A 27,258-nucleotide genomic window follows, 5' to 3' on the forward strand; every position below is an offset into this window, starting at 1 on the left:
GGGCCGCGGCACCTGGCTGCATTGTTGTCGCCTCCGCTGTCTATTCCCTCCCCAGACAGGACTCAACACCCACCCCCACCTATGCCGGGCTCGTGCTCCTTTAAGAATCCAGACGCGGCCAGGGGTGGGCGTGGTCGCCGCGAGCGAAGGGGGGGCGGTGTCGGGCCGCCCTGATTGGCCCGAGGCCCGGGCGGTGGCCGCGCGCGCCTGCGCAGTGCGCGGTCGCGCGCGCCCCGGGGAGGAGGGCGCGCGGGTGCTAATTGGCCGCGGTGGCGGCCCCGCCCGCGAGTGGAGGGTGATCACGTGACGAGACGGCTGGGGGCTCCCGGCGCGGGGGACGCTGGTGGCCAAGATGGCGGCGGAGCTGGTGGAGGCCAAAGTGAGTGAGCGGCGGCAGCGCCGGCCAGGGCGGGCGGGGGGGCGGGGGCCGGGCGGCCGGCCGAGGTCTGCGCCTTCCGCTCGGGGCCCCACAGTGCGGCCCGCCCGCGGCTCGGCGTCCGGCTCCCTCGCCAGCCCCTGGCCCCGGGGCTCCGGTTGCGGGCGGGGCGCGGGGAGGCCGGGGGCGGGGCCCCCCAAACCTCACCCCAGTTTTCGCGCCAGGGGTTCAGCCCCCAGGTAGGAGGTTGGCTTCTCCTACCTCCAGCTCAACCTCCAGCTCAAGCGGTCTGGACCTTCCTAAGAACGGGCACAGGGCCGCGCCTCCCAGCTTGAGGTACAGTCCCCCCGGACAGCATGACTGACTGGACTGCTCGTCCACTCCTCGAGTTCGGCGCTCTTTGGCCTGGGGGAGTGTCTGCGCCTCCCAGCCCCCCATGGTACAGTGGGCTGGTACATCTGGGTCTCAGCCTCCTCGCCTAGCTGACCAGGCTGGGGTTGGCGACTCCTGCCCAGAAAGGTCCCCTGACTTTTCTGCCACCGTTTCCACCATCCGGGGTGATGAGCTGGGGTCCTGAACTGCCCCCAAACACAGTGTGTCTCTTGGGGTCTCTACCCCAGGCTAGGGTTTGGAGCCAATATTCAGCTCCCGCTCTGGTCCCAGAGCCCCGCCCCCCTCCCGACACCCTCTTCACCCCGGAGTGCGCGCGGCGATAACAGCTTGCCCTCCCCGATGGGACTGAGCCCTGGCTCCTGTGTCGGCGCCTTCCTAATAACTCTCCTCTCAGCCTTGGGTCTTGGGCTCTGCCTTCCTCCTCCCTCTACCCTCAGGACAGCATCTGTGCTGCTTTGGACTGTTCCTGGGGTCTCTGGACCCCACACTCGCAGGATCAGACTCCCATTTCCAAACCTTGTCTGCTTCCCTTATACTCTACCCCATCGTGAGTCTACTGCTCAGATCACACTCCCTTCCCACACAGCCCCCAGAACCCCTGCTTTAGATCTGTTTATGCACCCCAGCTCTGGCATCTGAGGCACCCTTCTCTTTTTGCCGGTCTCTTACGTCGGTCCTTGGAGAGTCCCTGGCTGGTTGCAGGGTAGGGTATTTAGGAGGGCGATCACGTGACGGGACAGCTGGGGGCTCCCGGCGCTGGGGGACGCTGGTGGTTAGTTTCTAGTCTTTCTCCCCCGTATTCCTATTTGGGGTCCACATTCCACATCCCATAGATGCCACCTCTTCAAGCTTGGGGCCCCTTTTAATCCTCTTGGGACTAAGCTGGGAGCATCCCTCTCCCGGGGTTGTATCTTCTCCCAGATGCGTCCCCGAGGTGAGGCTCCAGAACCCTTGCCCCTGACTAGGCTAGGGTTCTTCCCGGAGAAATTTACTCAAGGCCGCTGATCCCAGGGAGGTGGGGGACCGGACCTTGCAGGACCAAGACACCGCCCCCTCCCCCTGCTGTTCTCCCCTCCCCAGGGTCCTGACCTGTAAATGTTTTCTTTCTCTTGCTCCTCCCTCTCCTTACATCTCCCTTCCCTTCCCACTGGGATCTGAAATGCGGCCCTCAGGGTTCTGTGATTATAGGGTATTAGCCCCATTCACCCCTGAGTGCCCTCTCCATATACCTGCATCACACACATGGCTGCCCCTCTCCGGAGTTTTGAGAAATTGAGACTTGCCCTAGAGATGCAGAGGTCTGAACTCCGCCAGCCCAAGGCAACAACGTGCGGCCTGAAGTCCCCTGGAGCCCTGAAATTTAACCTCCTCGGGCCGCTGTGGGGCTGTGGCTCTGGGCGCCCACCCCCACTCCAGCCAGAGAGTAGGATCTGAACTCTTATATCATCCAGGGCCTTGAAATATGATCTGATGAACTCTACTTCACCTTCCAGTGGCTGGGGCCCCCCTCCCCAATTAGATCAAGTTGACCCTTTTTCAAGTGCTCTAAAACACGAGCCTCGTGAGCCCAGCCTGCTCCCATCCTAGGGAGCCTTCTTTCTCCTTCAGTCCCTTGCTGTCACTGTGGAGTGCCTACCTGTCATTGAAATGTCCCCCTCTTTTAGGTGCTTTCCCAGCCTTTTGTAGCGAGAGCCGGAGACTTTGTCTTTTGGGGTCCAGAATGGGCTGGTCCGAGGGGAGAGCGAGGGGCTTGTTGATAAGCTTGGAAATCTGAGACTCTCAACCTGAGGCCCCGGGAGGGGCTTGGGGGTGGGGGTGGGGAGTGGTCTGGGAACTCCCTGAGAGGGTGTGTAGCATTCTGCACGGAGCTCTTAGTTCCTGGAGAGGCGCCCCTGTTAAGTTCAGCGCAGCTGCTGTTTCTCCACACGGCTCCAAAGGAGCCCAGAGTTGAGGCTCTGGAAGCCGTTGGGGCCTGGCGCTGTTTATAAACACAGATCTGAGGGGCAGGCAGGTCAGGATGAAGCCGCGGCAGGAAGTGGTCTGCGCAGCACTTGGGGCTTCTTCCTGAACGTTTGCACCCTGCTTGCGCGGCCCCCCCTCCCTTCCAGTGTCAAGGGCAGGCTCCTCGGTGGTGGCAGCTGCTGAGAAATCCGAGTCATGAACATATGGCAGCTCGAGGGGTGTGCCCCGGGATGCGCGTGCATGCGGCGGCTCCGGATGGCCCCAACCTGGTGGAAGGGGTAGGTAGGGGCAGGGGCTCCCAGGGGCAGGAAGATGTGCCCACCTGCCTTTGGCTCCATGGTGGGCGGTCAGCTTCCATATGACATTGCCTCTCCCCTGGAGCGCCTTGGGGCTCTTCCAGAAGAAACATCTTGTCTGCAAGCCTTTCTTCTCTGTTCAAGGTAGGAAGTCAGGCCAAGGGAGGCGAAGCCTCTTTGTTTTCAAAAGTGTTCAGACTCTTGGAGGGCCAGCAGACTGCTAGGCCCCCAAGCAGCGGGTGTACTGGGGAGTGAGGGGCTCCCAGGCAGCTGGGTGTGAGTGGAAGTAAGCAGCCTCAGGAGCCCGATGGCCCCGAGTCCAAATACTGCTAGCCCTGCTGCGGATGCACGGGGAGGCCTTGGGCCAGCTGCTTACCTCTCAGAGCCTCAGTTTTCTCACCTGTGTAATGGGCACCAGTCCTTGTGAGATTAGTGACCATGAAGGCCCTTGTGCTTGGCATTGGTGGGCGCTCTCCGTCTGCAGTGCAGGAGTAGGAGAAAGACCCTGCAGCAGGAAAAGCCTCCCCCTCTAAGCTTTGCAGGCAGGATGGGGCCTCCCCGCACCTTTGTCTGTGTCATGTTGGGCCCGTCAGACCCCTCTGCCATCAGCAGGAGCCTGGCGCCGTACAGCTGGAAAGAACGTTAGAGTTCCCATCTTGTCCAAAGTGCGGAGAAGCCTGACAGCAGACCCAGGGTCATCTGGGAACCTAGGGCAGGGTCTGGGCTTGAACCTAGGGCTCCTGACTCCTGGAGCCACGATCAGATTCCACAGCTCACTCTTTGACAGCCCGGAAACAGCAGCGCCTTGTGGCACGTAACCAGCCTGGCAGGGGGTCCCGCCCACCTCTGACCATCAGACTTTTTCTAGTTGAGTTTAAGTGATTTATTGGTTTCTTTGGGTGCTGTCCTGCCCCAGGCTCGCCAGCTTTCCATGTCCACTGTCATCGCTTGTACTTTCTCTTTCTCCATCCCCCACCCCGGAAGTGTCTTTTTCCCACCACATTTCACTCATCACAGGTCAGCTTCGGGTTTGGCACGGGTGGCCCCCACACCCCGCTGGCCCATCCCTCCGGGATACTTTGCTTATGTAGCTTATCGGGGAGCCCAGAGGGTCACGGAGGGCAGGCCACTGCCAGCCAGTCCCACAGAAAACACTGGGCTCCACTGCTCTCTTGTATTTGGTCTGATTTCGTTGGAGGGGCCCTGCCAGGTAATAGTGGCCAGTCATCACTTTGCCACGGGTCAGTTCATAGCCTCTGTGGCTGCTGGATCCCCGCGCTCCTCTGTTGGGGCTGATCCTGCCCCCCAGGGGACATTTGGTGATGTCTGTGGGACGTTTGTGGTCGTCACAACTGGGGTTTGGGGGAGCTCTGGCATCGAGTGCGCGGGGCTAGGGATGCTGCTCCACACCCCACCATGCCCGGGATGGCCCCAGTGTCCACAGCACCAAGGGGAGGACGCCTGTGGGGGGGACCAGCAGACGCTTTGACGGCCTCGGCAGCGCTCAGCTGAAATCAGTCGGTGCTGGGGCAGCCTGGTAGAGAGGAGCCACCCCGGCTTCAGAGTATGGTTTGGATCTTGTCTGTAACTGGAGCTCACCCCAACCTGGTAGGGGTGTTTGAAGGATCAGAGTTAAGTGCATAATCACACGCCCAGCTCAGTCCCCGGCAGGTGAGTCAGTACTAAGCAAGCGGTGGCTACCATGCTCCAGACCAAAGGGAAAATGTGTTTGTGGCCGACCTTGGTCGAGCGCTCACTCTGCTTTACGTGCATCGCTTCATCTGGTCCTTCCCGCATCCCGATGAGGTGGACCCGCCATCCTCCCTGACGAAGAGGCCTAGGTCAGAGAGGCCATCAGTGTTCTCAGCTGGAGCGCGACTGAGGCTGTTTATGGAGAAGCAAGATTCCCAGTTCCTGCCCTGGGGATGCTTTCAGGCTTGAAGATGGGAAAAGAGGACCTAAAATAGAAGCAGCTGGGGGTGGGGGGGGTCAGTCAGACGAGCTTTTGCTGCGTTGGTGATGCTGAGGAAGGTTGGAGCGGGAGGACGGGAGCAGGGCTGAGCGGGGAGGGGGCCCCTCAGGGGAGGGCAAGGCGGCAGCCTGAGCACAGGCATGGAGGTGGGACCAAGCCCGGCCGGTGGGACTGGGGCAGAAGCTGCCGCCTCCTCCTCCTGGGGGCCCCAGGCTGGCCAGCTGCTAGCAGGGTCTCACTTCACTGTCCCCCCAGCTGGCCCAGGCAGTCCCTCACCCTGGCAGCGTGTCCCTCTGAACCTGTGTGTTTGTGGTTGCTCTTCCCCAGAACATGGTGATGAGTTTCCGAGTCTCTGATCTTCAGATGCTCCTGGGTTTTGTCGGCCGGAGTAAGAGCGGACTTAAACACGAACTTGTCACCCGGGCTCTCCAGCTGGTCCAGTTTGACTGTAGTCCCGAGCTGTTCAAGAAGATCAAGGAACTCTACGAGACACGCTACGCCAAGAAGAGCTCGGAGCCCGTGCCACAGCCGCACCGGCCCTTGGACCCCCTGACCATGCACTCCACCTACGACCGGGCCAGCTCGGTGCCCAGGACTCCCCTCACGGGCCCCAACATTGACTACCCCGTGCTCTACGGGAAGTACTTAAACGGACTCGGACGGTTGCCTGCCAAGACCCTCAAGCCAGAAGTGCGCCTGGTGAAGTTGCCCTTCTTTAACATGTTGGATGAATTGCTGAAGCCCACCGAGCTGGGTGAGTCCCCGCCGCCCCTGGGGGCGGCCCCACCTTCTGAGTTCTCCCAGCGCCCAAGGCCAGCCAAGCAGCCAACCCAGAGCATTTTCTGGGGAGCAGCAAGGGCTGAGGGGGGCTTGTCCCTCCCAGGAAGCACAGGGGCCACCTTGGGGTCCTTGAATTAGTAACCTGTTGCCATGTAACAAGTTACCCCAAATCCCAGTGGCTCGAAACAGCCGACACCTCAGTTTCTGAAGGTCAGAACTCGGGAGCGGCCTCGCTGGGTGGTTCTGGCTTGGGGTCGCTCAGGGGGGTCACAGTCCACCTGTCGGCTGGGGGGCTGCCTAATCAGTAGGCTTGACTGGGGCTGGGGGCGGGGCGCTTACTCACGTGGTTGCCAGCTGCTGGCTGGAAACCCCAGTTCTTGCCGCCTGGGCCTCTGGGGGCTGACTGAGTGTCCTCCCAGCATGGTGTGGTGGCTTGCTTCCCTCAGAACCATGATCGGGGCAGGGGGGCTGCGGTGGAAAGAGGGAGAGAGAAAGCATGTGCACCTGTGTGAGTGCATGACCCCACTGGAAGCTGAGGGCTCTCTCGCAGCCTCAGCTTGGAAGTGGCATATCTTCGCTTCTGCCACATTCCACTGGTCAGAGGAACCAACTCTGGTGCAACGTGGGCGAGGGCTCCACCATGCTGGACCACCAGGAGGCGGGGGCACTGGGGGCCACCTGCAAGGCTGGCTTCTGTGGTCTTACTCCTGGTGGCGAAGGGGCTGGAGGTTCGACCTTCCCTCCCGCCCCCTGTGGAAGGCTGTTTCCTAGTAGGTAGCCTGCGGGAGTGACCTCGGTCAGCGGGTTCAGGCCTGTCAACATGGGCCGGCCCGTCAGCACATGGCCAGATGTGCCTCTGAGAGGCGGGGTGCAGCGTGGATAGAGGAGATGATGCCGGGGAACCTTGTCCTCGTTTCTCTGTCCCTTACGTTGACTGAGGGACAGGCCTGCTGTGTATCAGGCCTGTAGCAGCCCCCTCCCACCCTGATGACAGGGCTGGGAGTGGGTGTCAGCCTGGACTCGGCCTCAGATGCTGCCCTGAGCTCTGGGGCCAGGACACCAACCAGCCACAGCTTCCTGGGCCTCCAGGGCTCCAGAGAGCAAGTGGAATGCGATGGGGCTCCTGTCACCCCTGAGGTTTTACCAGGTGCCTGAATGTTCCTGGAGACCCCTCCTGCGACTCATCACCCACCCAGTCACACAGCATATACCTGAGCACCTGCTGGGTGGGCACCCATCAGGGGGTGCAGCAGGGAGCAGACAGAGCCCCCCACCCTTGTGGAGGTTCACTTCTAGCACCCCTTGTTCAGAGCCTCGGGGTGCCCCTAGCCTACCCACGCTGTGGGTCCTGCTGCCCGTCACAGTAGGCCCTGGTCGTGAGTCGGTCCCTGTGTGCTGTGGCCGAGGTCACGGTCCCTCCATGCCCCCACCCGCACACGGCTCAGTCCCTCCCAACCGTGCTGACCCAGCAGCCTGCCTTGATCGTCCAGGGGGCCCTTGTCTGCACACAGGCTTTAGCTCCAGCCCCGGGCGTGCCTACCGGCCCCCTCCGTCCTGCCCTGGGTGGGGGGTGGGGGAGGGATGGCGGCTCTCTCCCAGGGCCTGTGGCTCCAGGTGAGGCTGTAAGAGGTGGAGGAAAGTGCTTCAGGTGCTCCTGGCCCTGGGGTCTGAGGCCCCACACTCTGGCCCGGGGGCTCCGCCCTCCCCCGCCTTCTCTCTGACACCAGGAGGGGTTTCTCGCCAGCCCCCAGGTGGGGGGCAGGTTGGCTCACCAGCACGTATCGTGGGGGTGACGTGCAGCACTGGGGACCCAGGGCCCCTTCCCGAGTTTCTTCAGGATGACCTTCCCTGTCTCTGCTCCCGCAACCTCTCTCTAGATGCCAGGACCCATCCCCCTGCCCCCTCCCAACCTCCCCAGACCTCCCACCCCCCCTGCAGGCTTTGGAGTCTCAGGCCTGGCTGGCTGGCTGGTTCTGGAGGTCGAGCTGAAGATTCAGACTCCTTCCTAAGGACTCAAGCACGATCTTTATATCAGGGAGGCTGTGTTTTTACAGGGAGGCTGCAAGGTGGGCTTGGGAGACTGCAAGGCGGGCTTGGCGCTGGGCGGGGGCCTGGGACTGGAGGTGACTTTGAACTCAGGGCCGGCAGCCTCCCTCCCCTGCCCGGACCATGGGCTTCCTTCCTGCCCGCAAACATGCAACCATTCCCGCCCCACAATGCATCACTTTGCCCTGAGCCCCCAGGGACCCCAGTCACCTGATCTCCGGGAGAGTCTGCTCCCCTGTCTACACCAGGAATCACTCTGCTCTTGGCTCAGAACAAAGAGGCCAACCCCACCCTGCCTTTGCTCCCACCCACTCCCCTGCCCCTCTCCCAGGATGTACCCTTTTCCCGAGACTCCCATCTCCTCAGGGACTCCCTGGGGGCTGCCCAGGTTCCTGGGGGAGGCCTCATCGAGCGCTGACGGTGGCCCTGAAGCCATCTGGTCCCTGCTGTTCCAACACCGGCAGTTCTGTCCGCCCACCCCTCACCCTGGGCGCCTCCCCACAGGGAGTTCTGCAGCACTGGCATTGCCAGGAGCCACCTCAGGAGGCTCTAGCCAGCTTCCCCTCCCCCTCACCCCTGGTCATGCCCTGCCGACCAAAACGAGGCCCAAGCAGTCTGGTCCTATTTCCCCGGAAGAGCCGCAGGCAGGCTCCGGGATGGAGACCGCGCCAGGCAGACAGGAGACATAAATCACGTGGAGGGGAATGTTCTGGTTGGGGGAGGGGAGGGGAATAATAGAGCCACAGACAGGGAGCTGGAAGGACCTTAGGAGAAAGCTGATCCACTCCAGTGGGGGCTGGGGGTTGGCACCCAGAAAGGTCAGGAGACTAGCCCAAGGTCACACGGCATCCTGAGGGAAGGGACTCCGGGGCCGCGTGCTCAGCCATCTTCCCTCCTCTGACCCCCTCTCTGCGCCATTGGCACCTTGCTTCCCTGTGGGGAAGCCCTGGTACTGAACCACACGAAGGTTCTGGACCTCAGGCCTCTTCTCAGAACAGGGAGCCCAGCCATCTGGGCCAGGCACCCCCGGGGGCAGAGGCGCTTGCTGCTCACCCACAGCAGAACTCAGAGGGACCGGGGATGCAGTCTCGGGTCCAACACTGCTGCTTGGGGCTCAACCCTCTTATTGCCGGAGGGTCCCCTAAGCCTGGCCACTTGGGGTGTCAGCAGGCAGAGGCTGAGTGTCCGCTCTGGGAGGCCCAGACCTCAGGGCCAGGGAGCGTGGGGGAGACGAGGTACCATCATGAGACTCACCACGGGCAGAAGGAAGGAAACGCGACCTGTCCCACCGCTGCTCCCCGAGGCTCCTGGCGTCCTGTGGCCAGCGCCTTGTGGGCTGGGACCACTCCCGTGGCCCAGCAGGGTGAGCAAGCTGCCCCCCAGTTCTCCTTATGCTCCAGGACGTGGTCGGCGCTGACTCTGGTGGAGAGCCACTGGTCCAGCCCTGTCCCCACTGGGCAGGGCCAGCGTATCAGTACGTCCCTCATTCAGGCTCCGAGCCCTTTGGCTGGTGTTGCCCAAGCAAGGTAGTGGGGTCCCTGACCTGGTGAGTTGTGCCAGGAAGGTGCCCTAGAGGTGATTAAACGGTGACGGGCGAGGAATGCTCCGGTCAGGGAGTGCAGGGTTCCCCGGGGGCAGGGGGGGGCAGGGCGCTGTCAGTACCAGGAGCCCCCTTATTGTGCATTTGTGAGGAAGTGGCAGTCAGGAAACCTTCCTGGAGGAGGTCACAATCCTATTGAGACCCAAGGGATAAGTAGCAATCAAGCCGGACAAAGGGGGTGGGTGGGTGAGTGTGTTCCAGGCAGAGGCCCGGTGGTGAGAGAGCTCATGAATGGAGGCCATTGTGACCAGAGTGTGGTGTGCCGCAGGCTGGGGAAGGGAGAGTAGCCTGGACGTGGGTGGCAGAGGCCAGAAAAACCAAGATCGGTGGGGCACGGGGAACGGTGGTGGCCGACTGGGCTGTCCTGAGGGCTTCCCAGGTCTTGTTCTTTCGCGTCCTTTCTGAGGTGGATAATACCCCTGCGGCAGGCCTGCCTGCCGCCCCACAGCCCAGCGTGGTACCCACCAGGCCCATGGGCTGTCTGTGGCATCCAGGGGCAGGTGACCTGACCCACTGGGCTGGCTGGGCCTCCCCTGCCCGTGGTGGTGGGAGGGGCTCCATCAGCTCTGCAGCAGGTGGGTGCCTTGGGGAGCACCCAGCATTACCTGTGAGGGGGCCCTCAGGTGGGCGTGTAGGTTGTCCCAGGCGAGGCCTCCAGCCCACCCCAAGTCCTGCCAGAGGTGGCTCACCTCCGCCTGCTGTGATCCCCCAACTTTGTGCCCGCCCCTGGCTTTAATCTGCCCAACCTCCTTCCTGGTGTCTTCCCCACACACTTTACCCCCAGCAGCCAGAGGAAGCTTTTATTTTTCTTAATTTTTTAAATTTTTTATTATTTTTTTAAGATGATTACTTTTTTTTTCAGTATTTAATTTTTTATTTGGCTGTGCTGGGTCTTAGTTGCGGCACGCGGGCTCTTAGTTGTGACATGTGGGATCTAGTTCCCTGAACAGGGATCAAACTCGGGCCCCCTGCATTGCAAGCGTGGAGTCTTAGCCACTGGACCACCAGGGAAATCCCCAGAGGAAGCTTTTAGAATAGCAGCTGGTCACGTTCCTCCTCCCTCCCCTCACCTCCTCTCTCTCGCCTGGCCTAACCCTAACCCTCGCTTACACTGCTCCAGCCTTCTCCAGCACTCCGGGCTTGGTCCTGCCCCAGGGCCTTTGCATGTGCTGTTCCTTCTGTCTGTCACATTCTTCCCCGGACACCCACATGGCCCTCCCTGCCCCATCATCGCCTGATCTACAGCTCATCTCCCTCACCTCCTTACCACTCTCTCCTCCTCTGGGGCCTTGCTCCCAACCCTGGCGTTGTTGATCGCCTGGGACTGGCTTGTTCCCCACTGCATCCAGAGGACAGAATGAGGTGGAGGTAGGTGAGCAAAGGCTTGGAGATGAGGAGCAGCCTGAAGGCTGCAGTGAGAAAGACATTGAGTCATTCCTTCAGTGCTTGTTCCTCCCGTAACCCCAAGAGCAGGAAGTCTGGGTTCCTCGCCCCGTGAGTGGAGGAGCTGGGATTCGAACCCAGAGCCCTTAGTTGGGGCTTGTACCCGTCCGCCCCCTCCTGTTGTGAGGCCCCTGCGCCCAGCCTGGGGCACCTGTTTTCCTGCCTCCTCCAGGACGCCCCCCGCCATCACCACTGGGGCCAGGCCTCAGCCTGGAGGAGGGGGCCTCGGGGGCCCAGGGGCAGGGGCTGCCTGCCGAAGGGCTTCAGGCCAATGGGAGGAAGTCCCTGCTGATCAAATTCTCTTATTTTTTTAAATTAAAAAAAAATTATTATTTATTTATTGATTTGGTTGCGCCGGGTCTCAGTTGCGGCAGGCAGGGGCTCCTGAGTTGCGGCATGCATACTCTTAGTTGCAGCGTGTATGTGGGATATAGTTCCCTGACCAGGGATCGAACCCAGGCCCCCTGCATTGGGAACACAGAATCTTAACCACCGCGCCACCAGAAGTCCCCCGATCGAATTCTTAAAATGTCCTTTTCTTTCTATTTAAACTTTTGTAAAAATATGTGTTCATCATAGAACACACTGGTTAACAGCGATGAAGTCACGCGCTTGTTCTTGTCACTGCTGCCTTCTGTCTGCGTGTGCAACCTCGGATGTGTGGTGTGTCCTGACTGCTGGTTTGTCAGAACACCCCGCCCCCCAACCCCAGTATGTGGTGAGCACCTGCTGAGGTCATTAAATACTCGTCCCTGGTGACAGTTTGCAAGGCTGCCTGGCAGCCGCCTGCGTGTGCCAGGCCCTCTTTCGGGGTCTCGGATTGAGCCCGGGGGCTGAGTCCCTGGTCCACTGGCTCCTCCTGGGATTCCAGCTCCCTGAGGACCTTGGGGCAGGGGTTCTCCCTTTAGTTCCGGAGAGGCATTGAGGCTGAGGCCTTTGGGTGTGCTTGGGGCTGGGAGGGCATGTACCTCATCCCAGCCCCCAAGCCGCCTGGCGGGGGACCCCCATGGCCACCCTGCTGTGCAGCATGGGTGACAGGAAAGGTAGTTTTGGTTCTGTGTCCACGACGAACCAAAGACATGGGAAAATTGTGTTAATTCTTAGGAGGTGAGGGTTTGGGAGAAAGATGGAGCCTGGAAGGAGGTTGGGAGTGCCAGTGTCGCTGATGGGTTGGGGTGGAGGGTGCAGTTTTTAGATACAAGCACTCGGGGAAGGCTTCATTCCAGTGGCATTTGCACAGGCTTAAAACACACCAGGGCTGTGTAGATGGTTGGGGGAGGAATGTTCTGGAAGAGGGGATGGTGAGTGCAAAGGCCCCGAGGTATGTTCTTGGCAGGTGGGGAGCACAAGGAGGCGCCCAGGGTGGCTGCGGTGGAATCAAGGCTACCAGGGCTGGGGACAGAGCTTCCCCCGAAGCCCAGAGCTGGGGGGAGCCAGGAGACCGGCAAGGGGTCTTCATACTGATCAGATGAGCACTGCGGGGGAAGGGACCTCCCTGGGCGCGTTCAGAAATCCTCAACAACGGGATTGGCCAAGGGAGCTGATAGTGGGGGTGGGGGTGAGGGTGAGGGTCACGGACTCCGCCCGAATCTCAGCCCTGAAAGCTGGAAGGGTGGGGCTGCCACTGGTGGTGGATGGCCCAGGTCCGGGTTTGGGGGACCCCTGCCCGCTGTGTCCCAGCTGAGCTGGCAGCTGGCCTCCCACCAGCCACTTGGCTTCCTGGGGGAACAGTCGGCCACCCCAGGCTGATGGCACAGCAGAAAATCGGGATTCGGAATGCATCCCCTGCCTCTGCAGCAGGCTCACCTAGAAATAGGAGTCCTTCGCAACCCCTCTCGCGGTTTCTGCAGGAAGAGCTCCTTGGCTGGCCGGTGCACCGTCCCCTCCTCTGCCTCCCAGGGGACTCTGTGGTGTGGGGGAGTATTTTTTTTGGCGGGGGGAGTATTTTTGACACGCCCCCCCAGGCTTGGCGGCCCAGCTCAGATGTTGTGAGACCCCCTCCCCCCATAAATAATTGCCCGGGGCTCTTCGGGCGGGTCTGGGTGCATCTGCAGGTAGCCTACGTTCACCCCAGCCCTCCAGTTAGCCAGCCCTTCTCAGGGGCCCCAACCGGGTCTCCGGAGGGACCAGCCCTCCCTCCACAACGAGCAGGAACTGGCGGCAGCAGTGTGGCGGTTTCAGCAGCCACCTCTTCCTGAGCGCCAGCTCCGGCCCCGGCACTGTGAACCCTGAGAAACTGGTCCCTTGCGTGGAGGGCGCACAGGCTTGGGTGGGGATGGGGGCGTGGCTGAGCAGAGCTGGGGTACGAACCCTGGCCCGGGAGCTCTGGCTTCTGAGCCCGAGCTGCTTTTAAATTCAAATTGTGTTTCCTTTTTAAGTAGCCTACCCGAGGCTGCGCTTTGGAATTCAGAAGGTTCTGAAGCAGGGGTGGGCCGACCAGGCCTGGGCCCAGCCCCAGGGCTCCCTATTGTCCGCCCCCCACCCAGGCCTTGCCAGGCGGGCGCGGGCTCGCCCTCACCGGCAGCTTTCATGGTACAAGGCAGAGTGGGGACGTAGAGGCAGAAACAGTGTGGCTTGCCGAGCTGAAAATATTTACACTCCAGCCCTTTGTAGGGACAGTTTGCCCACCGCTGTCCTAAAGGGTTTGCAGTATAAAAAGAGCAGACGCGTTACCTCCCCCGGCTCCAGGGCTGCGGTAGTGGCCACTTCTGGCACCCACCCTCCCCAGAGGCGGCTCTTGCACAGACCCCCTCCTTGGTTTTGTTTACACAAATAGCAGCCTGAGGTACACACTGCTCTGCACCTGCTCTTTCCACTTAAAACCATCTTGGGGATTAGTCTCTGTCGGAGCACAAAGAGCTGCTTAATTCTTGACTCCCTGTGTTCGCGGGAGCATAGTATTCCTCCACATGGGGCCTGGAGCCGATCTTCCTTTTTTGGCTGCGCCGGGTCTTAGTTGCAGCACACAGGATCTTTGTTGCGTCATGTGGACTCTTAGTTGCGGCATCCGGGGTCTAGTTCCCTGACCAGGGATCGAACCCGGACCCCCTGCATTGGGAGCACGGAGGCTTAACCACTGGACTGCCAGGGAAGTCCCTTGTTTAGTTTTGGTGGGGTTTTTTTTTTTTTGGTTTTGGTTTTTTTTTTGGCTTCATCAAATTTATTTTTAAATTGAAGTATGATTGCTTACAATCCAATATTAATTCCGGGTACAACACAGTGACTTGATATTTTTATTCGTTACAGAATGATCACCACTTCTCAGCGTAGTTTTAAAATTTTAAACATTGAGGTATAGTTTACATACAACGAAATCCACAGATATTTAGTGCGTAACTTGAGTTTTAGAGAATGCATGTGACCGAGTAACCCCAGTGCCACCAAATACAGAACATTTCCATCACCGTTAAGTTCCCGAGGGGCCCCCCTCCCAGGCAGTCCTTGCCTTCCCCCGACCCCCAGAGGCCGCCTCTCTTCTGAGTTCTATCACCATAGATTAGTTTTGCCTGTTCAGGAAGGTGGTATAATGCACACGCAGCATGTACTTCTCTGTGTCTGCCTTCTTTGGCTCAGCTTTGGGGCTTCAGATTCGTCCGTGTCGATGCATGGACTACAAGCTCTACTGTATGAATGTACCACAGCTTGTCCATTTGTTCTTCCGTTGTGGGGCACTTGGGTTGTTTCCAGTTTAGAGCTGCCAGGAATAAATTAGCCAGGCGTTCTTGCACAGGTCTTTTTGTAGACATACTCCCATTTAATTGGGAAATAGCTAACAGCAGATTGCTGGTTACAGGGTAAGTGTATGTTTAACTTTACTAGTCATTGCCCAACAGTTTTCCAAAGTGTCTGTACCATGTTACAACCACCCCTACCCCCAGCAGAGAGTCCTGGTTGCTCCAGGTCCTTGTCAACACTTGGAATTGTTGGTCTTGTCATTTTAGCCACTTTAAGTGGACGTGTGGAGGTTTTCAACCAATCTTGCATTCCAGGGCCAGATCCCAGGGGCCCTGGCTGTTTGCTAAAATTTTGTTAAGGATTTTTTACATCCACGTTCATGAGGGATATTCAGCTGTGTTTTTCCTTTCTTGATGCATTTTTGTCAGGTTTTGGAACCAGGGTTATGCTGGCCTCATTAAAATGAGTTGAGGGGCTTCCCTGGTGGCACAGCGATTGAGAGTCCGCCTGCCAATGCAGGGGACACGGGTTCGTGCCCCAGTCCTGGAAGATCCCACATGCCGTGGAGCGGCTGGCCCGTGAGCCATGGCCGCTGAGCCTGCGCGTCCGGAGCCTGTGCTCCGCAATGGGAGAGGCCACAACAGTGAGAGGCCCGCGTACCGGGGGAGGGGGGGAAATGAGTTGAGACGTGTCCTTCGTCCTCTAGTTTCTGGAAGAGTTTATTTATTTATTTGTTTTTGGCCATGCCGCACATCTTGCAGGATCTCAGTTCCCTGACCGGGGAGTGAACCTGGGCCCCGGCAGTGAAAGCCCAGAATCCTAACCATTAGGCCACCAGGGGACTCCCTGGAAGAGTTTATATAAAGTTTATATGGTTTCTTCCTTAAACATCTGATTGAATCCACCAAGCTGGACCTGCAGTTTCCTTTGTGGAAAGATTTTTAATTATGAGTTCAGTTTTTTTAACTGATAAAAAGCTTTTCAAACTTTCTATATGTTTTGGTGCCAGTTTTGATAGTTGGCATCTTTGAAAGAGTTTGTTCATTTCATCTAAATTGTCAAATTCATTGGCATGAAGTTACAGCCCCCTATTGAAGGCTGTAGAATCTGTACTGATGTCCACCTTTCATTCATGATAGTTTGTGTTCTCACGATCTTATCATTCAGTCTAGCTAGGTATGTATCAAAGAACTTTGGCTTTGTTGGTTTTCTCTGTTGTTGGCTTTTTGGTTCATTGACTTCCGTCTTTATCTTTAATTTTCTCCCTTCTAATGGCTTTGGCTTTTAGTTTGGGCTTCTTTTTCTAGCTTCTTGTGGAGGAAGCATACATCATTCATTTCAAACACTTTTCATTCTTTTTTAATAGAAGCATTTAAAGCTATAGCTTTCCCTCTCACAACTGCTTTAGCTGCCTCTCACAAGTTTTGGAGTATTGTATTTTCTCGTTCAGTTCAGAGTGCTGTCTGATCTCGCCTGGGGTTCTCAGTACAGTTATGACTGAGAGTGAAGAGCCAGCTCTTCACTGCCAAGGTCTCCATCCCCGGCAGACTCTCTCCCGACTTCTGCACCCAGTGCTCCATGATGGCGAGCAGGGCTCTGTGTGTGCTGTCCCTGCTGCCCTCCTCACACCTCCCGCTGTGAGCCAGGCCAGGCTGCTCTGTGACTCTTATTTTGTGCACTTGGAGGTTCACTGCCTGTTCACTTCCATATCTCCTTGGCCAACCCGTGAGTGCCAGAGGCAGGACCTTGTTCAACTTGTCCCCATTCCCTCTGGCAGTGCCGTGCTGAGAACTCATTACATGCGGGGCCTGGGCCGAGTGCTGCATGGTTGGGTACATGGCTCACCAGATGCCCGGAACAGCCCTGGGAGTTGGGGACAGAGTCGTTACTGGCGTCTCACAGACCTGGAGAAAGTGGCTGGCCCGAGGGCACGCGGCCTGGTGTGCTGCATCCTGCTGGCCCAGCAAAGCTCTTCTGCCCCCGCCGAGCAGTTCTCGGTCCTCTTGAGTAGATGCCTGAGCCCCAGAGGGCTGAAGAGGCTGCTGCTCCCCGAGTGGCCCTCAGTGGGGGACATGGGGGGGCATGAGTGCTCCCTGAACCATGGGCTTTGGTTCTCCTTACCCAGGAAGGGGCAGGATCCCTCAAATACATCCCACCTGGGTGGGGCTCAGCTTCCCATTTCCTACTTCCCAGTCTGAAGAGGGCCAGGCCTGTAGGAATGACTGTGGTCGGCGCCCTCGCCAGGGAACAGACGTGACCCTGACCCCAAATTTGTCTCCAGTTCCACAGAATAACGAGAAGCTTCAGGAGAGCCCGTGCATCTTTGCCTTGACGCCCAGACAGGTGGAGCTGATCCGGAACTCCAGGTGCGCTGTGCCCGCCCCCTGCCCGCCTCTGTGGCAGCCCAGGGCAGCCTTCGCCAGGCCCGCAGCAGACCCTGGGCTCAGCATGGCGGGGAAGGGTGGCCCCACCCCATGCTCATGGCCCGCGCATTCTCACCACCATTGACCCACAGCCCCAAGGTGGGCCAATCGTCCCCCTTTAACAGGGTCCCCCCCTCACTGCTCCGGACATCAGGGTCGGGGCACGTTCTCTGTGGGGTGTGGAGCAGCATCCCTGCCCACACCCCCTTGACGCCAGGAGCACCCCAGTCGTGGCCACCACAGATGTCCCCAGACATCCCCAGTGTCCCCTGGGGGCAGAGCTGCCCCCGGTGAGCAGATGAGTGATGCAGGCTGGTTCCAGGGCTCTGACTCTGCTCTCTGAGGCCTTCAATCTCCAGCTGAGATAGAAGTCACCATTAGGGTTGCCATTCCTCGGGCACAAGGCCCACACCCACCAACCCTCTTACTATCCGTACCAGCCCCCCATTTTCCAGATAGAGGCGGTCATTTGCCCAAATCACCCGTGAGTAAATGTCAGGAGAGAACGCTCTAGGCAGTACCCTTGGCCTTCGGTCGCTATGGGAAGGAAGTAGTGGGTTAGTCCGTCTGGCTGGTCCCCCCAGTGAAGGGTCAGAGGTGGCTGCTGGGCGCTGTCCTGCTATTGACCCTCCCCTCCTCCCCCCCGCACAGAGAACTGCAGCCTGGGGTCAAGGCCGTGCAGGTCGTCCTAAGGTAAGCCCAGGTGTGGCCCAGGCCCGGGGGTGGGTGGGGACACGACCCTTGCCCACCTTCCCTTCCTGTGAGAGAGAGAGAGAGAGAGAGAGAGAGAGAGACACACACACACACACACACACACACACACACACACACCTGACACACCTCTGCTATCTGGCCTTGTCTGTGGGTACACCAGCACGCAGCCCCACTCTAGATACGGGTCCACCCTCGCCTCCCATCTGTCCTCCCCGCCCCTCCCAGCGTGCCCTCCCCTGCCCGAGGTGCCCGTGGCCCTATGGTCCCCGGTGTCCTTGCAGAATCTGCTACTCAGACACCAGCAGCCCTCAGGAAGACCAGTACCCACCCAACATCGCCGTGAAGGTCAACCACAGCTACTGCTCGGTCCCGGTGAGTGGGCCCCCCAGATCTGCTGTGGGGGCGAGGCAGAGAGTGCAGAGTGGGGCGGGTGGGACACATGGAACACCTTGTGATGGGCGCAGCCGTGGTGTCTGCTTCCAGGGCTACTACCCCTCGAACAAGCCAGGAGTGGAGCCCAAGAGGCCGTGCCGCCCCATTAACCTCACCCACCTCATGTACCTGTCCTCGGCCACCAACCGCATCACCGTCACCTGGGGGAACTACGGCAAGGTGAGCAGGCCCTGGAACTCCCTCCCTCTGCCCTCCCTCCCCTGCCCACCCCACCTCCATTGGCGCAGCCCTGACTCCGCTCCCCTCCCCCACCGCCAGAGTTACTCCGTGGCCTTGTACTTGGTGCGGCAACTGACCTCCTCGGAGCTGCTGCAGAGGTTGAAGACCATCGGGGTCAAGCACCCGGAGCTGTGCAAGGCACTGGGTGAGCCCCGGGGCTTTCTGCACTGCTGGGTGGGGCTCCCCACGGTCCCTGGGGGTGGCCATGGCTCCATCACTGCTGACCCAATTTGCTGGGCACAAGGCACAGACCTGGTCCTCAGGAGCTTGTTGCCTGTGGGGGACCTGGACCTCCCCGGGTCTGGCCATCACCCTGGCGGTTGGGGAGCTCTGGGAGGTCTCTGGAGGATACAGAAGGAGGAGGGGGAGCCAGGCAGCGAACCATCAGTGCAAAGGCCCTGAGGCAGGGATGGGCTGGGTGTGCCGAAAGCCCCCCAGTGAGCTCCGTGAATGGGGCGAGGAGAGCCGGGGTTGGTGGGCGAGGAGGCTTGGAGGGCTTGCGGGGGGTGGGGGAGAAGACCCCAGGTGATCAGCTTTCCAGGTGGGTGCTTCTGGCGGCTGTGCGGGACCGGGAGGGGGCGGGGGCCAGCTCTCAGCGGGAGCGGAGGATGGATTCCCAGTGGAGGCACACGTGATGATGAGGGTCTGCACCGGAATGCTGAGATCATTGGGTTTTTTTCTTTTTTGTACTTTTAAGAACCAGAAAAAAGGGGGTGGGGATACGCAGAGCATTAAAAAACCCCAGAAGAGCCACTCAGACGGGCAGATAGAACCTTCCTGTGTCCTGCCCCGGGGGCTGCCTACCACACAGCGGGGGCTCAGGAGTTCCCTCTCTGGTCGCCTGGAGGCCCTTGCGGGGTGCCTTCTGACTCCATCCTCACTGCGGATGGATCCAAGCAGTGGGGCCTGGCCACGTCCCAGTCTGACCAGTGGGGACACTGAGGCCAGTGTGGCAGAGTTAGGGCTCTGTGACCCCAGGACCTCAGCCTAGGCACCCTGCCCTGCCGCCTGCCTGTTTCCTCAAATGGCCCTTTCTTCGATCCCCCCCCCCCCCACCTGCCCGCTTGGCAGGTTCAGGCATTGGCGCAGGACTGGGCAGGGCTCATCCAGGCACCCGTGGGCCCCAGGGTGGGGACGGGCATGGGGAGGCCTGGCTTAACTCCTCCGTGACCGGCCTGGAGCCAAGGCCTGGGGCAGTGCAGGGGCTGCGGCAGCATATGTCGCAGCTCATGGGAAGCCCGGGCCCCTGCTGGGGTGGACAGGGCCTCCCCTCTGAAGCAAGCCCCCAGCTTCCTTCCCACAGCCAGCTCAGGCTGGGCATCGTGCCTGCTGGGTTGCTGTCTGATGGCAGCTGGGAAGTCCTGTTCTCTGTCTCACTTGAACCCTTCCTGCTGCACGTGCCCTCCCTCTATTAGGTAGAGGAGGACTGAGGCCCTGCTTTGAAGCATGATATGCACTGCACCCGTCCTCAGCTGCCCAGGGTCTTTTTGAGGGGCCAGGGTCTCTGGGTCTACCATTTATCTGCAGCTGTTAGCCAGAGATGGGAGCCACAGGGTGACTGAGGACAGTAGGGGCATTGAGGGGGTGGGAGGACAAGCTGGCAGGTCACCCTCGACCCCGTGTGGGAGGCGGAGGAAGGCTCTCTGGAGGAGGGGACGCAGGCGTTGTATCAAGGAGGGAAGGGCAGTCCCATCGTCCAAGACGAGTGCCCTCCACTCTGCAGGGCCCGGGCATAGTCCCGAGCCATCTGGGGATGGAGCTGAACCGCTGCCCCTCTCAGGTTGGTTGGCCAGCCTCCCTGCGCCCCCTGCAGGCCCATCCCCAGGGCTGCAGTGGGCCAGTTTCCTTCCAGGCTTTTTTCCTCCACCTCGTGGGCTCAGCGTGCCGTGGCTTTATGGTGGGCGCCCGCTGTCTTCTGATCTGTTAGAGAAGCAGACTCGGACAGTGCAAGGGAGCTGTGCTCGTGGGCTCACCTGCCCTCTGAGGGTCCCTGTGGGGCTCTCCTGGCCTTGGGGCGTCCCAGCCCTTGGAGTGGTGCGGGAGGTCCTGGCGGTTTTCATCAGAGCGAACAGTCACAGCAGGTGGCCGATGGCAGCTCTTTGTTGCCTGGATCTTTCCAGAAAAGGGCAGTCTTGTTGGGGGGCTGGCCCCCCTCGTTGTGCACCCAGGTTATTGTCAAAAATAAATGTCTGCTGCGGAGGGCTTTTTTTCTTTTTTTGTCTGCATTGGGTCTTCGTTGCTGCGCGCAGGCTTTCTCTAGTTGCGGCGAGCGGGGGCTACTCTTCGTTGCGGTGCATGGGCTTCTCATTGCGGTGGCTTCTCTTGTTGCAGAGCATGGACTCTAGGCACACGGGCTTCAGTAGTTGTGGCACACGGCTCAGTAGTTACGGCTCGCAGGCTCTAGAGCGCAGGCTCAGTAGTTGTGGCGCGTGGGCTTAATTGCTCCGCAGCACGTGGGATCTTCCCCGACCAGGGCTCGAACCCATGTCCCCTGCACTGGCAGGCGGATTCTTAACCAGTGTGCCACCAGGGGAAGTCCCTGCCCAGGGCTTTTTTTTAACATAGATTCTCCTCGTAGTCCTGGGTCCTGGAGCTAAAGCATGTGCCTCATGGTCCTGGGAGGTGAATATGGGGTGCTCACTGTGTCTAGCTGAGGCAAGGGGTGCTGAGGGTGTTCACTGCTGCCCTCCCGAGCATCTCTGGCTACTGGGAAAACCTGCCCCTCGGCCCCGCTGACACCAGCCGCCCCTTCCCCACAGTCAAAGAGAAGCTGCGCCTGGACCCCGACAGTGAGATTGCCACCACTGGCGTGCGGGTCTCCCTCATCTGCCCGGTGAGTCGGGGCGCGCGGGTTTGTGGGTGCGGCTGGGTGGACAGTGCTTGCTGCGCAGCTGCTCACACCCATCACCTCCCACCCCCACAGCTGGTGAAGATGCGGCTGTCGGTGCCCTGCCGCGCGGAGACCTGCGCACACCTGCAGTGCTTCGACGCCGTCTTCTACCTCCAGATGAACGAGAAGAAGCCCACCTGGATGTGCCCGGTGTGTGACAAGCCAGCCCCCTACGACCAGCTCATCATCGATGGGTGAGTAGCTGGGGCGCACGGGGGCCCCAACGCCTGCCAGGCTGTGCTGGACTTGGCCCCTTGCCTGTCTGGGCCTCTGGAAGGAGGAGAGGGGCCATGCAGTTTCTGAGGCTTCCTGGGGCCTCCGGGCTACCCAGCAGCACCCTGTGGCAGCTCTGCAAGCCCTGGGCTACAGAGAGAGAGGTGGGTGTCAGCCCTGTGGGACTTGTCAGGGCCTTTGCTGTTTGGGTGGCAATGGCGTAGCTTAGACTTCAGAAGTGGGGCTCCAGATCCACGAGGTCCACTGTTGCTCCCCACGCCACCTTGCGTTTTGTGAGTCTGTTCCCCCATGTAAAACAGGGACCCGAGAACCCCTAGCTTCCACCCTATTGCACAATTCGGGGAGCTGCTTCTCAAATGGCGTTCAGCAAAGGCTTGATCACATCCTCCACATAGGAAGGTGAAGGGGACGCACGTCTTTCCAAAACTCTGAACACCTTCTATTGGGCCCTTTCCTAGGTGACACCAGCGTGCGGCCGGGCTGTCCCCTGAGCCTAAGCAGCAGGCCCTCCCCATGCCGCAGGGGGGACAAGGGGAAAAAGGCCATTCTCCCTAAAAGGGAAACTTTGCTCTGGTCTTAAGTTTCCAGAAACTGAGCCCAGCACCTGACTGACTGGCTCCTGCCAGGCGCCAGCCACACCCACTTCTGTCCCCAGAGCCGGGGCTGGGGTAGGGAACCTGGTGGCCCAGGCAGGAGGGGACCATGGGGCAGCCCTAGACCGCTGGCTGCATGGCCCCCGCCCGCACACAATGGCTGAGGCACGGCTGGGGGGTGTGCCACGGGGAAGGGGGTAGCCCTGACCTGCAGTGGCCGCGTGTGAACTGTCCCCACGATCGGGCACTCGTCTCCCTCTGGTCACTGCGCTCGAGGTTTCAGAAGCCCTCCCTCCCAGCCGTCCAGGGAGGTGGACCTTGATCATCCTCTCCTTACAGATGAGGAGACAGATTCAGAAGGGGTGGCTACCAGCCCAGGCTCCCAGCTCACAGGTAGCCAGGCAAGGACTTCAAACCCAGCCTGACCAGCTCTGAGCCTGGGTCCCCTCCCTGGAGGAGCCGAGCAGCCACCCCAACGCTGTCCAGCCTTGGGGTGGAGTGAGGAGGCCCCTGGGGCCGGGCACAAGGGCTGGGCCTGAATGGCAGCTCTGTTCCCAGCCTGGCAGCTGTGCAGCCCAGGGCCCGCCTTCCCCGCCACAGGCCTAGAGCAGGTCACTCAGGCCCGGGTGGTGGTAACTGACAGCTCTAGGGACAGATGGGGCTGGGGCTGGGTAGTGTGACTGTGCCCCACACGGACTGCCATTCCATCAGCCCATGTGGCCTGGGTATAGCCAGGGAGGCTTCCTGGGGGAAGGGTCCTTGGGTCGTGCATTTATTCCACAAGGCCCTGCCACTTGGTTTCTGGCCCTTAGCTGGGTGGCTTCGGGGTCAAAAGGACTCCATCCCAGACCCTGCCTTCAGGGAACTCCCAGCTGGACGTGTGGGATGGGAGGACCGAGCCAGAGACAGACATTCCTATTGCTTGTGCTCTGTTTGGAGAAGAGGAGCCGTAGAGTAGGGCTTTGGAAGGTGAGTAGGAGTTTTCCAGGTGCAAAGTACGTTTCAGGCAGAGCTGTAGTCATACTGTGGTGACCCTCTGCCGTACTATGGCAGAGCTGTATTCATACTATGGTGATGGGGCTGGGAGGGGCCCCGTCTGCCACAGAGGGTGTCCTGGAGAAGGCCTCCCTCCTGTGTGATCATGACTGAGGTGGTCAGAGTCACCTGGAGGCAGGTGCAGTGTTGATGCTGAACGAACGCTGGGGGCTCTGGTGTGTCCCTGCTCCCGGTCTGGCATGGGCCCCCGCCCTGAACCTCAGGTCAGCAGGTGCGGCCAGTGCTGTCCTGAAGCCACTTTTGGAGAGCAGGAAGTGGCTCAGCGAGCATCCCACCCCCAGCCAGGGGAGCAGGGTGGGGCCCAGGAGTCAGCAGGCCCTCCTCCCGCCCCCAGGCTCCTCTCCAAGATCCTGAGCGAGTGCGAGGATGCCGACGAGATCGAGTACCTGGTGGACGGCTCGTGGTGCCCAATCCGTGCCGAGAAGGAGCGCAGCTGCAGCCCCCAGTGCCCCATCCTTGTGCTTGGTGAGGCCTCAGCCGGGCTTTGCCCGAGTTTCTGTTCCCAGAGTTTGACGATTGCTGAGTTTGACTCTATCCCACCGCGTGGCCTTTTTATCTGAAACGCGACCGTCCCGGTGGAGTTGATCCCCCTGGAGCGGGGCGTCTGAGGTGGTTAGTGAGCACCTGCTGTGTGCCGGGCCTCATCCAGAGCACGGGGGAGCCGGTGGCCTGAGGCCACCTCGCTCCGTCCTCCGAGGTGTGCTGCTGCACAAGGCTGTCCCCGCCCCTCGCCGGCCTTGATTTCCTTTCTCTGCGGGTCACCTGCCATCCTGAGCATCTGTCCCTGTCTCTCTTCCGCAGGCACCTCGGATGCTAATGGGCTCCCAACCACCCCCAACGTCAACGGCGGGGGTGGCAGCGCGCTCGGGGGCGCGGGCGGCGGGGGCGGCGCGGCGGGAGGCGTGGAGAACGGGAAGCCAGGAGCTGATGTGGTGGACCTCACGCTGGACAGCTCGTCGTCCTCGGAGGAGGACGAGGACGAGGACGAGGAGGACGAGGACGAGGACGAGGATGGCCCCCGGCCCAAGCGTCGCTGCCCCTTCCAGAAGGGCCTGGTGTCGGCCTGCTGACCGCTGGCCACCGCCGCGACCAGCCGGACACTCGACTTTCCTGGTGCTCACCACGCAGAGGGGCGCAGGCGGGCCTCGGGCACAGCGGGAGGAGTGATTTTTGTTTTTTTTTTTTCTTTTTATTGTTGTTCATTTTGTTTTTCCACCCCTTTCCCTGGCTCCTGGCACCTGTACCTCTGGACTCTCCTATCGGAGGATTAAAAAAAAAAAAAAAGTAAAACGACAAAAAAAAAAAGTCAAAAAAAAAAAAAAGAAAAACAAACAAAAATCAAACTTAAAAACAAGACAAGCCACCCACACAGCCACTTCCCTGGCCGGAGTTGGAGCCCGAAGTCAGAGCCAACCCTGGGAAGGGCGGGTGGGCCCAGGTCGCCGCGCCCCCCGGACTACCATTCCAGCTGGTGCGAGGGACCGGGCGGTGGGGATGCGGGGAGGACAGCCTCTCCCCCGGCAGCAGACCCCGACTCTGACGTTCGTCTGTTCCTTTGCTTTCTCTCTCTCTGCAAGCGTGTCCTCTCCTGAGAGCCGGGAGCAGGGAGCGTTTTTTTTTTTTTTTTAGCCAAGAAGCCATGGAGTGGGGGGGGGGCGGGGGGCGGGGCCGGGCAGTGGGGGGCGGGGCGGGGGGGGCAGGGAGGGTTTAGCCACAGATGTGTTGTATTTTTTGAAAGTGCAATAACTTGGTATTTTGAAGACCCGGCGTGTGGCCAGGACCCCCGGCGGAAGGCGGGGGCCCCAGAGCGCGGCACCGTGTGGCGTGGGGGGGGTCTGTTTTCTAGCCAGCTACCTCGGTAACTCCAATTCAGGTTAACTTCCCTACGGAACAGCGCAGGTGTCCACGGACGCCGACGCCGCCGTCGCCAGCCCCCTCCTCAGCGGGGCAGGGGGGCGTGGCCACTTCCGAGGGGTCGGCAAGGACCTGCCCTGGCCTCTCCATTCTGGGCGGTTCCTTCCCCCTCTCCTTGCTCTTGGGTTTTCCGACGGGTACGAGGCCTGCCCGGCACCCGCTCCCCCGGGAGCCTCACTCTTGTCTTCCAACAGGACTGGGCCTCAGCTCCCTGCCCAGACCCAGGTGGCTCCTGGCCGGTGGGGGGGGGGGGGCAATCCAGCGACCACGGGGGCCCAGAGCGGCCCCAGACGCCTCCAGGGACCCACAGCTGGGTGCCCGGCCCCCCGCCCAGCACCCTTGTCCCCCGGAGGCCACACCTGGTTCTCCAGATCTCCTGTGCCCGCCATTCTTTCTGCTTTTTCTTTTCTTCCCCGCCGCACCCCTCACCCCCAAGACCCGGAATATTTTTTCTTTGTATAAACAGAACTCTCCTAGTCAGGAAGCAATATCATTTCAGGTCTAAAGAAGAAAGGGACATGAATCTGGTCGAGGGCAAATTCAGTTTTACTGTATAAACTCGGTTGTGCAGTTCAGCCCTCCCTCCGTCTGCACTGGCAGCCGAGGGCCGCTGTTTTCTAATATTTGTATTCTAATTTAATTGTTTTTTAAAAACGCAAATAAAAAAGTCAAGGTGAAGCTACCGCAGCGTCCACTTCTCTGTGCGTCGGGGCCATGGCTGGGAGCAAAGGACAAAACCTGTGCCCTATCCACGCTTCTCCTGGCCTTGTGCTGCATGGCCTTCCGGATTCAGAAGTCACAGCATTTGGTCAAATGAGAAAGATTCCACCTTGAACTGCGAGGTCCAGTGTGTGTCTCCTGGACCGGGCAAGGAATTCAGACTGAGCCACTGAATCCCAGGATGGCCCCTGCCCCCCTGGGTGGCCAAGAAGATACACAAATGGCCAATAAGCTCCTTAGAAAGATGCTCGACATCATCAGTCAACAGGGAAAGGCACCTCACAACTGCCACCTCACCCCTCACCCCCACTAGGACGGCTAGATGGCGAGGACGGGGATTAAGTGAGGACCTCGAGCTCGCCGGCGGGAATGTGAGATGGGGCAGCTGTGGTGGGAGAGTCCTGGGCTGGAGTTGTCATCTGACCCAGCAACTCCGCTCTTAGGTGTCTACCCCAAGGTCAACGAAAACAGGCTCACGTAAACACTCGTACACACCTGTTCACAGCAGCATGATTCACAATAGCGAAAGGGTTGCTGTGAAACAATAACCCTTTCATCTGGGAAAAACCCAGATGTCCACTGACAGGTGAATGGACACACCACGTGTTCCATCCACCCAGTGGAATACGATTCAGCCTTAAAAAGGAGCGGAGCACTGACGCTCGCTACAGTGTGGATGAACCTTGAGGACATGATGGTCAGTGAGAGAAACCAGACAGAAGACCACATAGTATGTGATTCCGTTTATATGACATGTCCGGAACAGGCCAATCCACAGAGACAGGGGTTAGAGGTCACCAGGGGCTGGGAGAGGGGGATATGGAGTGACTGCTAGTGGGGAAGGGGTTTCTTTGTGGGGTGATGAGGGTGTTCTAGAACTAGATGGAGGTGATGGTTGCACAATTCTCCGAATATGCAAGAATTCTCTTAGCGGGAGAGGCATGGGAGCCTAACGGAAGATGCCCTCCTGGGCCGAGTGGCTGCAGAACCATCCTTCACCATCATCCGAGGCCTCCAGTCTCCCTCTTGGCTGGCTCAGGTCCCCTCGGGGTCTGTCTATGGAAGCCCTGGTCCCCTACCCACCCTGGCCCGAGTTGGAGACCTGGGTCCATGTAAGCACAGACAGGCAAGTGACCTTGCTGCTGATGGAGGACCCCCGGAGCCGCCACTCTGCATCCTCCCCAAGCTCCTGGCAAAGGCTGGCTGGCCCTCCTCTCCCAGGCCGCGGCGTGGCCATTGTGTCCCCTCGGGGCCCCTCCATCACCCCACCCCCACCCCAACCCGCTGGCCCCAGTCTGACGGAGACAGACGGGAGGAGGGCTCTTCCAGGGCCCTGAAAGTGGCTGTGTATGATGACCCCAAACCAGAGGTGGGGCTGCAGCCTAAGACCCCTGTCCCCCGTGAGGGGACCCCGGCCTGACTTCCCCCGGGAAGCGTGGTGGAAGCAGCCAGCTTGGATCCTGGGTCATGTCAGTGGGGCCCAGCGTGGGCTGGCACCT

The 27,258-nt window shown here is 60.0% G+C and overlaps 1 protein-coding gene across 1 annotated transcript; it reads left to right on the top strand.

The window, feature by feature from the left end:
- The first annotated feature begins 336 nt into the window (after window positions 1-336).
- Window positions 337-24,760, top strand: PIAS4 (protein inhibitor of activated STAT 4). Its single transcript, XM_082835089.1, has 11 exons — window positions 337-379; window positions 5,327-5,753; window positions 16,825-16,909; window positions 17,618-17,659; window positions 17,962-18,052; window positions 18,164-18,292; window positions 18,392-18,497; window positions 21,112-21,185; window positions 21,276-21,436; window positions 23,460-23,590; window positions 23,927-24,760. The coding sequence occupies exons 1-11, from the start codon at window positions 353-355 to the stop codon at window positions 24,193-24,195; spliced, it is 1,542 nt and encodes a 513-aa protein (XP_082691215.1). The 5' UTR covers window positions 337-352; the 3' UTR covers window positions 24,196-24,760.
- The last annotated feature ends 2,498 nt before the right edge of the window (window positions 24,761-27,258 follow it).

This window comes from Leucopleurus acutus (assembly GCF_964270905.1).
Source record: "Leucopleurus acutus genome assembly, chromosome: 3".
Taxonomy (NCBI): domain Eukaryota; kingdom Metazoa; phylum Chordata; class Mammalia; order Artiodactyla; family Delphinidae; genus Leucopleurus; species Leucopleurus acutus.

Coding starts and splice junctions, on each gene's coding strand:
- PIAS4 (XM_082835089.1), top strand. CDS start 353: ATGGCGGCGGAGCTGGTGGAGGCCAAA. Junction 380..5,326: donor CGGAGCTGGTGGAGGCCAAA/GTGAGTGAGCGG, acceptor GCTCTTCCCCAG/AACATGGTGATGAGTTTCCG. Junction 18,293..18,391: donor CCTGGGGGAACTACGGCAAG/GTGAGCAGGCCC, acceptor CCCCACCGCCAG/AGTTACTCCGTGGCCTTGTA.